The 14,289-nt window shown below is 36.6% G+C and overlaps 1 protein-coding gene across 7 annotated transcripts in view; it reads right to left on the bottom strand.

Moving 5' to 3' along the window:
• Positions 1-14,289, bottom strand: part of KIAA0586 (KIAA0586 ortholog) — a 121,430-nt gene that overhangs the window by 38,098 nt on the left and 69,043 nt on the right. For all 7 annotated transcript variants that reach the window (XM_057318704.1, XM_057318705.1, XM_026480288.4 and 4 more), the window contains exon 30: positions 12,901-13,009. In XM_057318704.1, the coding sequence (XP_057174687.1) occupies positions 12,901-13,009 (109 nt within the window). The remainder of the gene's footprint in view (positions 1-12,900; positions 13,010-14,289) is intronic.

Genomic DNA, 14,289 nt, shown 5'->3' with positions numbered 1-14,289 from the left:
AATCAGACAACAAAAAGGGATCAAAGGTATTCAAATCGGCAAAGAAGAAGTCAAAATGTCTCTCTTCGCAGACGACATGATACTCTATATGGAAAACCCAAAAGAAGCCACTCCCAAACTATTAGAAGTTATAGAGCAATTCAGTAATGTGGCGGGATACAAAATCAATGCTCAGAAATCAGTTGCATTTCTGTACACGAATAACGAGACCGAAGAAAGAGAAATCAGGGAATCCATCCCATTTACAATAGCACCAAAAACCATACGTTACCTTGGAATTAACTTAACCAGAGACGTAAAGGACCTTTATTCTAGAAACTATAAATCACTCTTAAAAGACATTGAGGAAGACATAAAAAGATGGAAAGATATTCCATGCTCATGGATCGGAAGAATTAACATAGTTAAAATGTCCATGCTACCCAGAGCAATCTACACTTTCAATGCTATCCCGATCAAAATACCGAGAACGTTTTTCAAAGAACTGGAACAAATAGTCCTTAAATTTGTATGGAACCAGAAAAGACCCCGAATCTCCAAGGAACTGTTGAAAAGGAAAAACAAAGCTGGGGGCATCACAATGCCGGATTTCGAGCTGTACTACAAAGCTGTGATCACAAAGACAGCATGGTACTGGCACAAAAACAGACACATAGACCAATGGAACAGAATAGAGAGCCCAGAAATGGACCCTCAGCTCTTTGGGCAACTAATATTTGATAAAGCAGGAAAAAACATCCGGTGGGAAAAAGACAGTCTCTTCAATAAATGGTGCTGGGAAAATTGGACAGCTACATGCAAAAGAATGAAACTTGACCACTATCTCACACCATACACAAAAATAAACTCCAAATGGATGAAAGACCTCGATGTGAGACAGGAATCCATCAAAATTCTAGAGGAGAACATAGGCAGCAACCTCTACGACATCAGCCAAAGCAGCCTTTTTCATGACACATCCCCAAAGGCAAGAGAAACAAAAGATAAAATGAATTTATGGGACTTCATCAAGATTAAAAGTTTCTGCACATCCAAGGAAACAGTCAGAAAAACTAAGAGGCAGCCCACGGAATGGGAGAATATATTTGCAAATGACACTACAGATAAAGGACTGGTATCCAAGATCTACAAAGAACTTCTCAAACTCAATACACGAGAAACAAATAAACAAATCAAAAAATGGGCAGAAGATATGAACAGACACTTTTCCAATGAAGACATACAAATGGCTAACAGACACATGAAAAAATGTTCAAAATCATTAGCCATCAAGGAAATTCAAATCAAAACCACACTGAGATACCACCTTACGCCAGTTAGAATGGCAAGAATAGACAAGGCAAGAAACAACAATTGTTGGAGAGGATGTGGAGAAAGGGGATCCCTCCTACATTGTTGGTGGGAATGCAAGTTGGTACAGCCACTCTGGAAAACAGTGTGGAGGTCCCTTAAAAAGTTAAAAATTGAGCTCCCCTATGATCCAGCCATTGCACTACTGGGTGTTTACCCCAAAGATACAGACGTAGTGAAGAGAAGGGCCATATGCACCCCAATGTTCATAGCAGCAATGTCCACAATAGCTAAATCGTGGAAGGAGCCGAGATGCCCTGCAACAGATGACTGGATTAAGAAGTTGTGGTCCATATATACAATGGACTATTACTCAGCTATCAGAAAGAATGAGTTCTCAACATTTGCTACAACATGGACGGCACTGGAGGAGATAATGCTTAGTGAAATAAGTCAAGCAGAGAAAGACAACTATCATATGATTTCTCTCATCTATGGAACATAAGAACTAGAATGATCAGTAGGGGAAGAAAGGGATAAAGAAAGGGGGGGTAATCAGAAGGGGGAATGAAACATGAGAGACTATGGACTATGAGAAACAAACTGAGGGCTACAGAGGGGAGGGGGGTGGGGGAATGGGATAGACTGGTGATGGGCACATATTGCATGGTGCACTGGGTGTTATACACAACTAATGAATCATCGAGCCTTACATCGAAAACCGGGGATGTACTGTATGGTGACTAACATAATATAATAAAAAATCATTATTAATAAAAAAAAATAAATAAAACCATGTGCTTTGGGAAAATTAGTTATCCTTCATGAACTTTATCCTTTCATTTTTTTTAAAAAGATTTTATTTATTTATTTGAGAGAAAGACTGTGAGACAGAGATCACGGATGGGGGCGGTGGTAAGGGCAGAGGGAGAGGGAGAAGCAGACTCCCTGCTGAGCAGGGAGCCTGATGCGGGATTCAGTCCCAGGATCCTGGTATCACAACCTGAGCCAAAGGCAGATGCTTAACCCACTGAGCCACTGAGATGCCCCTATCCTTTTCTTTTATAAAACAAGAATGAAACTACCTGCACGGCATGGTATTGTGAGGAATAAATGAGACAAAACATAGAGCACCCCGCAGGACTTAAATGACGGTAACTATGGTAAGATTATGATTGTCTTCAGGGCACAAAAGGGAGGGGGTGAAGGTGGAGTTAAAGATGAATAAGCCACTTTAACTAAACTCCATTTTCAATTGGTGGTACAGTAAGGACTCAGAAAAATGGGGCTAAATGTTGAAAAAGAAGTTTGTAAACATGCAAAAGTGGGGAAAGAAGAAAACTCCAGGTAGAAGGAAGATAAACGTATAAAGGCATCAAACCTTAGAAGTGCAGTGTGTGGAGAAAACTCCGTATTTATTGAAATGAACTGGGTTAGTGATACATTTCATTGGATGTGCCAGTAAAAAATTTTGAGCTGACAGTTCTTTCTTTTCTGAAATCTAAAAATCTATTTGTTTGCTTTTATTTCATTTATTTGAGAGAGAATGAGAGACAGAAAGCACAAGGAGGAGCAAGGGGCAGAGGGAGAAGGAGAAGCAGAAGCAGACCCCCTGCTGAGCAGGGTCACCCCTCCCCCCACACCGCCCCCCCACCCACCCCGGCCCCAAGACGTGGAGCTCCATCCCAGGACCCTGGGATCATGATCTGGGCTGAAAGCAGACACTTAACCAACTTAGCCACCCAGGTGCCCTTAAAATTTTATTTTTAAAACGAGTATTTCCACTGAGCACTTTCGATTAGCACACACAATATTTTCTCTTCTGTTTCTAGTTAGCTGCCATCAATTACAAAAAGCATAAATGTTCTGGACTTCTAGCTTGAATGAAATGCATCCTCAAATAAACACCTAGAAATCCAATTTATACTATATTGAAGCCAACGATCTCCTCCTGAAGTATTAAATACAGAAAAAAGATATGAGTAAGCGGGGGGGGGGGGGCTGAGTAGCTCAGTTGGTTAAGCATCTGACTTGATCTCAGCTCAGGTCATGATCTCAGGGTCCTGGGATAGAGCCCCACATTGGGCTCTATGCTCTGTGGGGAGTCTGCTTGGGATTCTCTCTCCCTCTCTCTCTGCCCCCCATCTACCCCACTTACTCACTTGCACGCAAACTCTGTCAAATAAATAAATAAATCTTTAAAAAAAAGATGTGAGTAAATATATGTAATATACTCAGTGTCACATTTAAATACTTTTTAACAATAAAATTTTTTTTTAAAGATTTTATTTATTTATTTTGGGGGAAAGAGAGAGTGAGTGAGTGTGAGCACACACATCAGCAGGGGAGGGGCAGAGGCAGAGGGAGAGAGAGAATCCTAAGCAGACTCCATGCTGAGCACAGAGCCTGACGCAGGGCCCCAAGGCCCAATCCTATGACCCCGAGATCATGACCCCAATGGAAATCAAGAGTCAGACGCTTAACTAACTGAACCACCCAGGCACCCCAACAACAAAACCTTTTTTAAATACATTCACAAACTCTTAATACAATTAAGGACATTCATAATGAGAAAAAGTGTCATAAAATCAGTAAGATTTAAGTTAGCTTTATTGAAGTGTAATTTATACCCAGTAAGATTCACCCTTGACAAACACATATGGTTACATAACTGCCACCACAATCAAGATCTAGAACATCTACATCATGACCAAAGTTCCTCCTGCCACTTGTAGTCAAACCCTCCTCTTGCTCCTTGGAAGCCATTGATCTGTTCTCCATATAAACACTTTTGCTTTTTCCAAAATGTCGTATAGCTGTATTTGTCACATAAATACAGTATGTGGCCTTCTGAAGTTGGCTTCTTTCACTTTATATAAAGCAGTGAGATTCATCCATGCAGTTATGTCTATCAGTATTCCATTCCTTTTCATTGCTGAGTGGTATTCCTTTGTATGGATGCATCATACCTTGCTTACCCATTTACCTATTGGAGCACATCTTGGTTGATTTCAGTTTTTGATAATCATAAATGAAACTGCTAAAAAATATTCAAGTACAGGGGCACCTGGGTGGCTCAGTTGGTTAAGCATCTACCTTCTGCTCGGGTCGTGATCCCAGGATCCTGGGATCCAACCTCGCATGGACTCCCTTCTCAGCAGGGTGCCTGCTTCTTCCTCTGCCCCTTCCCCCTTACTCATGCTTGCTCTCTCTCTCTCTCTCTGAAATAAATAAAATCTTTAAAAAAATACTCAAGTACAGGTTTCATGTGACCATAAATTTTCAGTTCTCCTGCGTAAATACCTAGGAAATAGACTGCTGGTTGTATGGTAAATTTATTTTTAATTTTATAAGAAACTGCCAAACTGTTTTCCAAGGTGGCTGTAGCATTTTGCATTCCCGCCAGCAATGTACAAGAATTAGAATTGTTCTGCAGTCTCATCAATGCACGGTATTACCAGTTTCTTTGATTTCAGCCAACCTAATGGGTATTTATTTGGTGGCATCTAATTTTTAATTTGCATCTCCCCAGTAACTAATGATGTTTAACATCTTTCTGTGTGCTTATTTGCTGTCCATATAACTTTTGTGGTGAGATACAATTCTTATATCTCATTTTTCATGCTATCATTATTATTTTATTTTTATAGTCACTAAAAATAAACAATATTTTTGCATTTGACAGTTAATGATCTTTCATAGTGACCAAAAAAATAAGAAACCTTGTATTTATACTTCACTTTAACCAACTCAGAAGCTCTTCATTTCTTTGTATAAATTCAAGTTTCTGTCTGATACCATTTAATTTCTAAAAATTTCCTTTAAGGTTTTTTGTTTATTTGTTTGTTTTAGTACATGCCTGTCTCTCAGGTTTTGTTTACCTGGAAAAAAAGTATTTATTTTGCCTTCATTTTTGGAAAGTATTTTTGCTGGATATAGAATTCTGGGTCGACTGGGTTTTGTTTTGTTTTGTTTTTTCCCTATCAGCACTTTAAAATGTCACTGTATTGTCTTCCGGACTGCATGTCTTGTAATAAGAAAAGTTAATGTATTTCTTATATTTGTTCTTCTGTTAGTAGTCTACCTTTTTTCTCTGGCTTCGTTCAATATTTTCTTTCATCTCTGGTTTTTAGCAGTTTGAATACAATGTGTATAAGTATCTTTTCTTTTAATCTTGCTTGAAGATCCCCCTGAGATTCCTAGATTTGTAGTTTAATGTTCTTTGTTTTTCTTATAAAATTACTGATCATTATCTTGTCAAGTGTTCTTCCTGTTCTGTTTGCTTTCTCTTTTCTTACTGGTATTCCAATTACATGTGTTCTTGGATATTTGACACTGCTCTTGAATGCTCAGATTTTTTTCACACTTCTTTCTTTTTCTGTTTCAATTTCTACTGACTATTGCCAAGTTACTGATTCCTTGGCCATACTGAATCTACTGATAAGCCTACTTAACTCATTCTTCATCTTTATTACTGTTTTACTACAACATTTCTATTTGAACCTTATAATTTCCATCTCTCTGCTCAAATTCCCATCTGTTCATACATGTTTTTTTTTTAATCTTTTCTACTAGGGCCTTTAACACATTGATTATGGTTAATTTTAAGTTCCAACATCTGAGTCTTCTATGAGTCTTATTGTATTGACTGCTTTGTCTCTTAAGAGTGAATTATATTCTTACTTTTTTTTTTTTTAATTTTTATTTATTTAAGTAATCTCCACACCCAACATGGGGCTCAAACTCACAACTCTGAGATCAAGAGTCACACACTCCTCTGCCTGGGCCAGCCAGACACTCCTTTTCTTGCTGTTTTTATGCTTGTGCTTTTGACTGAATGCCAGACATTTTGTTTAAGACAAGAGACTGAGGTATGTAGTATTTAAAATGGAAATGGGAACACGTTTTCTTCAGTTAGGCTATTAGTATGAGAAGTTGAGTAAATCAAGTCAGGAGTTAAGTTGGCTTTGAGTTGCGTTGCTGCTGTTAACTTTGGTTTACCACCAGCTTCAAAATGCTGTAGTGTCACTTTGTGTTTAGCATGGGCCTATGATGCCAGACTGTTTTTCTTAATGTTCCTGTTCCACCTTCACCTTTCAGCCTTCACTGTGCATCTGCTCCAGAGAGAGAGTGTCTCTCTACACTCTTGTGCCTTAACTATAACACACTGCTGCTGCTTGTTACTCCTACTTGTTGCTCACATGGTGAAAGATATAGAAGAGATAGTTCTCTGTTGTCCTGGTCCAGCCTCAGTCCTAGCCAGATCCCACATACTGGGTCTTGTGGTGGGGCTTTCTCAGTGATCCTGTCTCTCCCCACTGTGGCAGCCAAATTCTGCCTTGTCCCTTTAGCAAGTTTTATGTAGGGGAGTTTCCTAGCCCTCTGCCAGCAATAAGAGACTTTTAATGGTACTGATAAAGATTTTGGGCCCAAGACTATTTCCTTCCTCTTCACCAAGAGTAGATGGTTTTTTCTTTACCCTTCTGGCAGCCACAGTGAGTTTTCACCTGTGCTCCAGAGGTGACGGATATGCTGCACTCTCACAGTGACTTAAGAATTTTGTTCTTACGGGAAAAGGGTCCAAATGGGGCATCTGGTCTTTCTGTAAGTCATAGTCACTCTCTTCTTCCAGGCCTGTACCAGTGAAGAATAATCTCTCTAGTCTTCTACGCTGCCTCCCAAACTCTCTTTTTCTGGAGGCCTGTAGAGAAGAGACTGTGAGTGAGAGTGAACGCCCCTTGCACCTGTAGCTATGATGGTTCTACACTTGCCCTTTAGCAACCCATTAAAAAAATTTGGCCAGATACATGGTATCCACTTGCACGGTGCCTGGTGTGTCTTCCTGTGACTATGCTCTGGCACAGTGAGATAGTGCTTGTGTCCCATCTCTTTGGAGGAGTCTGTATTTCTTGGACTTTATGCTACTTAGCTACTCTGCATCACAAGTTCTTTGATAGGTTCAAGAAATGTTGGAGTTTGTAGTTTATCTGACATTTTATGATAGTTGGGGTGGAAGTGACACTCTTTCTACTTCCCTCATCCGAAATAGAAACATAACTCCCCAATTCAGCAACATTTTAAAGTGAAATCTGTTTTATTAATCAATAATAGCATGAATTTGTAGAAGACACATTTACTCAGACAATGCTTATTACACATTTGGATTTGTGGATTTTGGCAAATGTCTGTGTCCCAACCCCTCCCTAACAGAGATCCACACACACATGATTTTGATATCACTGTCATACCTGAAGAGAAAAAAATGAACTCAAACTTTTAATTGTGATTTTGAAATAACTGAGATCAATTGTAATTTTGATAGCTATCTTAATTTAGCTATATTTCAAATACAAAGAGAAAAACTTACCACTTTACTAAAGAACAAAAATGATTTTATTAGCACATGTGGACAGAAATAGCTTCTAAATATACATAAGCTTTGACTTTCCTAATTCTTACATGTTTAAATCATCATCACTGTATGTGAGATATAAAGGGTGCTAAAATGGCAGGATTAAACTCAGGACATAATGTCAAAAATATCTGTGATACTTTAAGTATATTTCCCACAAAAATGTAACCTGCTTCTGATAAATTATTATAATTACATTTATTATTTTTAGCACTTTGATACATATTTACTGATCAATATATATAACCTACAAATATAAAACCTGAAGAATGCTGTGATTTTCTTTTTTCCTTTGAACTATCAGTTGACCTTTAATATGAGTCTTAACTCTGACTAGAGTTTAAAGTCTCTGTATCAGCACAGTATATTTTCTAATGCCTCTTTGCTCCCTTCCCCCCTTTTTTTATATTTTAATCAGAAAATAAAGATTGTTAAATACTAAGATATTAGATTCTTTCCTCTTCTTTGCACAAAATGCAAAGGAGCCTGTCTCTACAAGAGTGGAAGCCCCATTAACTGCACAACCACAAGGAAGACCGAGGACCCACAGGGAGCCTCACAGCAGCCATTGGCAAGGTTTGGGGCAGAACTCTGTTAAGGCACATTCTTCCCTTGTCAATGCTGATAATAACAGGGAATACTGTGCAGTACACGTTTTAAGTCCTCCGATAAACTCTCTTTATTTTAGAGAAAAAGTACATGGTGGGGAAGGGCAGAAGGAGAGAGAGTCTTAAGCAGACTGCGCAGAGTACAACTTGGGGCTCAATCTCATGACCCTGAGATCACGACCTGAGCCAAAACCAAGAGTTAGATGCTTAACCAACCGCACCACCCAGGTGCCCCAAGAATGCTGTGATTTTCAAGCAAATTGACAACTAATCTGCTTAACATTTAAGCACAAAACATACATCTAATTTTCCCCTTTGATTAGAGTATGTAAAGCATGTTTGACTTTCTAATTATTATTTATTAGGATGGTCTTAAAATTTTAAGAAAAAAACTAAAGAAGAAAATATTTTTTAAGATTATTTATTTGAGAAAAAGAGAGAGACAGAAAGACAGAGTACACGAGCAGGAGGAAGGAGCAGAGGAAGAGGGAGAAGAAGACTCCCTGCTAAGCAGGGAGCGTGATGCGGGCTCGATCCTAGGATCCCGAGATTATGACCTGCACTGAAGGCAGATGCTTAACTAACTGAGCCATCCAGGTGCCCCAGGAAGAAAATATTTTTTTAAAGTGAACTATTTTGTGTTGGGAAAACTTAATAGCTACATGTAAAAGAACGAAACTGGCCCACTTTCTAATGCTGTACTCAAAATTAATTCAAAATGGGTTAAAGACCTAAGTGTGAGGCTGAAACCATAAAAATCCTAGAACACAGGCAGTAATTTCTCTGACATCAGCCATAGCAACATTTCTCTAGACATGTTTCCTAAGGTAAGAGAAACAAAAGCAAAAGTAAATTATTGGGACCACATCAAAATAAAAAGTTTTACACAGTGAAGGAAACTACCAACAAAACAAAAAGGTGACCTACTAAATGGGAGAAGGTATTTGCAAATGTCATATCCAATTAAGGGGTTAATATCTAAAATATATAGAGAACTTCTATAATTCAACATAAGAAACAATCAGATTAAAAAATGAGCAAAGGACCTAAATAGACATTTTTCAAAAAAAGACATACAAGTGGTCTACAGAGACATGAAAAGATGCTCAACATCACTAATCATCAGGGAAATGCAAATCAAAACCACAGTGAGATATGACTTCACATCTGTCAGAATGACTAAAATTAAAAAGACAAGAAATAACAAGTGTTGGCAAGGATGTGGAGAAAAAGGGACCCTTGTACAAACTGTTGGTGGGAATGTATATTGGTATAGCCACTATGGAAAATACAGAGGTCCTCAAAAAATTAAAAACAAAAATACTGTATGATCCAACAATTCTACTACTGGGTACTTTACCCAAAGAAAATAAAAATACTAATTCAAAAAGATACATACACCTCTATGTTTATTGCAGCATTATTTACAATAGCCGAGACATAGAAGCAACTTAAGTGTCCCTCGATAGATAAATGGATAAGAAAGATATGATACGCAGGTGCACACACACAGATACACACCCAACAGGAATACACAGTCATAAAAAGGGATAAGATTGTGCTATCTGAAACAACATGGATGGCCACAGAAGGTATTATGTGCTAAGTGAAGTAAGTCAGACTAAGAAAGACAAGTAAGATTTCACTCTTACATGTAATCTAAAAAATAAAGCAAATTAAGAAACAAACAAAAACAGAATCGGACCTATAAATACAGAGAATAAATGGGATGGTTGCCAGAGGAAGGGTTGGGGGGCTATAGGCAAAACAGATTAAGGGAAGTAGAAGATACAGGCTTCCAGTTATGGAGTGCATAAGTCACAGGAATACAAAGCACAACATAAGGAACACAGTCAGTGGTACTGTGATGTTGACAGATAGTAGCTACCCTTGTGATGAGCACAGCATAATGTATAGACTTGTTAAATCACTGTGTTGTACCCAGAAAACTAATGTAACACGGTGTGTCAACTATACCGATAGAAAATAAAAAGATACTGACAGAATGTAAAAAATAAAAAAATAAAGTGAACTATTTTAATACATTAAAGAATTAAATCGTTCCTGGGTTTGTAACAAATAAGTGGATTTAAAACTAGTCTCTCATTAAATGGAGGAAAGTTAACTTGCACAGTAAAAGATGCAGTAAAAGTTAACTTACATAGTAAAAAGGAAAAAAAATTAAATGACTCATTAAAATCACTTAAATGGTTGCTTTCACTATAAAACCATTAATCAGGACATAGAATCAGATAAGTGGTATTATGTGGCTGAAAATATACCAAATGAATTCAATACCAAATGAAAAAGTTTCACTCTTATATTTCAAAGATAGTCAGTCATCTGTCAGATCAATGTAATTTTCTCTCTTTTATATCAAAAGCTGAAAGTCACAATCGAAGGGGGAGAAAAAACAAGGATGTTACAGATTTCTTAGAAGCACAGTGCTAGAACCCATGTTCTACCAAATCTTTGGTCAGTTTTTAATGATCTTTGAAAGAGCTGCTACTGCTAGTAAGCTTCTTGATTCTTTATATACACATATTAAACTGCTACATATTTCAAAGTGAAATACATGATACTTGCCCCTGAAACAGTCATAATTTGGGGTTCAAGTATTCTTAAAAGCATTTACCTGTCAGAAAAGACATGGTTTTGATGCCCTTGTGATAAGGCGAATTTCCTTCATTATCTTCAAGGCCTCTGTATGAGAGAGAGGATTGAATTCCTTCAAGGTCACCCAAAGTCCTGAGAGCCCTAGGGGATGATTTTGGCACTCTGACTCTCCTATTCTCTGAAACATTTGGCAATGTCTTAGAGTTTCATCAGAGAAAAAAAATAAAGCCCACAAAATTTATGGGAAAAAAGTCATAACTGACCAAATTTGCCAAGGCAATCATATTCATTCAAAAGATACTCAGTATGGAGATATGTATCAATTATAGAGTGAAACACTTGGCTTCCATTTTAAAATGTTCTATTTATAGCTCACTGGGTATTTATTCGTCTCAGTCAAAGCTGATACAGGTCTGCTCTCCTAACTTCTGTATTACATATAAAATTAAATGAAAAAAAATTACATATATTAAGTCCAACTGTTCTAAATTCTTTCTAAATAAAACCTCCTTTAAAGGCTAACATCTTGGTTTCTTTTATTCTCCTCATGATTTTTATTGACTTATTAAATGTGAATTAGACATTATTTAATGGCATTGTACTTAATGAGTTTGTTATTAGTCCATAAGAATTTAACTATTGCCATCTTGTGGTCAGGCGTTCATAAATGTGACACAGAAAACAATGTCACTTTCCTAGAGAGAAACTTTAAAATCTTACCAAACAAATTTTCCTATCAATTGAGGAAAAAAAGATCATTTTATTACATACAATATCTCCCAAGGAGACAAAATATATTAATAATTTTAAGAAATTATAATTTTAAAAAACCTAACTTAAATGTATAGTATTTGACCACGAATGGTAACAGTACTCAGTAGAAGACATCAAGTCAGTCCTGATACTATCTTAGAAGCATTCGTTTGCTCATATCTATATACTGTCACAATTAAGTTTTAAATACTCTAGGAGTTTTACAGGCAAGTTTTCATGGGATTCTAAAATACAATATTAACACTACTGTACCATGGTGAGGTTGAAAGGTGGTCAGGAAGTCAAAGTTCTGAGAAGTTGGAGCAAGAGAGGAACAGAAAACAGAAAAGTAAAAACCTAAAACCTATATAGCATAATTTCAATAATTACGTGGAGTACTTCCTGATTTAAGTCTTCCCTATAACACTAACTGCTGAGTTACATTTGCAATTATATTGGCATTCAATAAATGAGACAAAAACACAATCATAAAAGCAAAGAAACACATTCTACAGCTCAAAATATTCCTAATACTTCTTCCTAGATTGTGGAAATAAAGTTTTAAAACAGAAGATATCTTAATTTCTACTGCCAAATTTCTGAATTTAGGTTAGACTAAATTTAAATGACGAAGAAGCAAGAAAGTAAATAAAGCACAAAGCCAACAGTCTTTCAGAAACATAAAGGCAACATCAGACTGCTGTGATGCTGATTTTAGAGATGAAGTTCAACCATACAACTTTGAGCAGTACCAAAAAGGTCATTCATATTAATAGCATTTAACGTGAGACTCCTTCATTTTCTTTCATTGTAGTTATTGGTCAACATCACCCACAACACTAACTAGCCTTTACAAAGCACCTTTACAGCCATAGCCCCTGCCTTTATCATATTGTAATTTAAAATAGACAACTATGACACAGACGTAGGACTATATATATAGATAAAAAAGCGTTCAATTGTATAAGAACCAAAGGGTAAGATTAAAGGAAAAACACTACCTAAGAGTTTTAAAAATCCATTAGAAATAGTGTTTATTGGTAAAAAGAATACACATACAGTCAAATATGATACCAGATTCTTTATCCCAATGGACCAAGAGAAAACAAAAAACCTACAGACAAGAATGAGATGTCTATAAAAATAAATAATTCTCATTATACACTTATTCAATATCAGGACAAGTATCAAATTATTATATTACAAGAAAATGAATTTTACCTTGTTGCTGTGACAGTGAAGTATCAGATTTATTTCTTACATGTATTAAACGACTTTGTGCTGGCTTATGTTCAACTTGCTTAATATCTTGGTCATGCTTTTGTTGGTACTAAAGAATTTAAGAGATGAAGTCATAATATTGTTTTTAAAAGTTAAAAATTTTTGAGCAATAAAATTATTTAGATGTTTCTTATATAAAATTTGAATATTATGCAAGCTTTCTAATTGCTAAATGGGTGACAGAGTACATATCACGAACAAAAAGATATTGGAAATAAAATCTTTAAAAATTTTTGGATAATATACACAGATTTCAAATATTCAAATCATTTCTATTTTTACTAGAGAATTCAGAGCTCCTTAAAAATCAGACTATTCTAGATATATATATACACATGACGGATTTAGACAGGATAAAAACTTAATTTGCTTATAAGCTCTACCATATAACCACTTTTACATAAAATGAAAATCTGCATAATGCACTGCAATTTTCGAAGATCTTTTATATATAGTAACATCATTTAATTCTCACAAGCATAAGTAGGTATTGTTACCCTCCTTCACCATTCAAGAAATGTATATTCCACCATAAGCCCCATTGTCTCTCTTCCTTACTTATAACCTAACCAAATTTGAAACTGACAGTAGTCACATATCCTTTCACAATCACACATCATGAATTGTGAAGCCATTTTCTTTCTTCCTTTTCTTGCTTTTGGGCCTAATTATGAATGAGTTCCTGAAAACAGCTAGCAGATACACTTTGACAAGAATTTAAAAAGCTATCTCTGGATTCTTATCAATGACCAGTTGACCCACAAGCTGAACCCAGGCAATCAGAGGCTCCTTACTCCTTGCCTGTCTTTGGAATATACATCCTACCTACCATTTCCATACTAGCAGTTGTTTCAAGGACATAGCCTTGAGAGAGTAAGGCGTTATGAGACCATCTGGACTGAACACCTGACTGAACCAAATTAAGGCTTCCATATAAACTTTTCAGATTCTGGTGGGTGGGTGCAGAGATCTACTTGTCTTACAGCTGCCCAAGACAAGCCTCATAAGTAAGTTCCCTTACTTACTGAACCTGCCACCTACCAATCTGAAGTGGTCTGCGTCTTTATTTGGTCTCTCCTTGCTTTCCATGCATAGGATGCTCTCCATGCATAGGAAGCCAGTTTCAAATTTCACCCAGGAAACTCCTGAGGTTGCAACCAGTAATACCAATACCATGCAATGCTATACAACACCATGCAATAAATACTTAGTGAATAAACTAATCTACAGTGAGAAATGCATTGCTATTACACAGATACAAAACTGTTTTTTTTTTTTAAGATTTTATTTATTTATTTGACAGAGATAGAGACAGCCAGAGAGAGAGGG

Source organism: Ursus arctos, unplaced genomic scaffold (assembly GCF_023065955.2).
Source record: "Ursus arctos isolate Adak ecotype North America unplaced genomic scaffold, UrsArc2.0 scaffold_25, whole genome shotgun sequence".
NCBI classification, from domain to species: Eukaryota; Metazoa; Chordata; class Mammalia; order Carnivora; family Ursidae; genus Ursus; species Ursus arctos.
The sequence above is the reverse complement of the archived record's forward strand: the minus strand, read 5'-3'. Positions and strand labels throughout refer to the sequence as shown.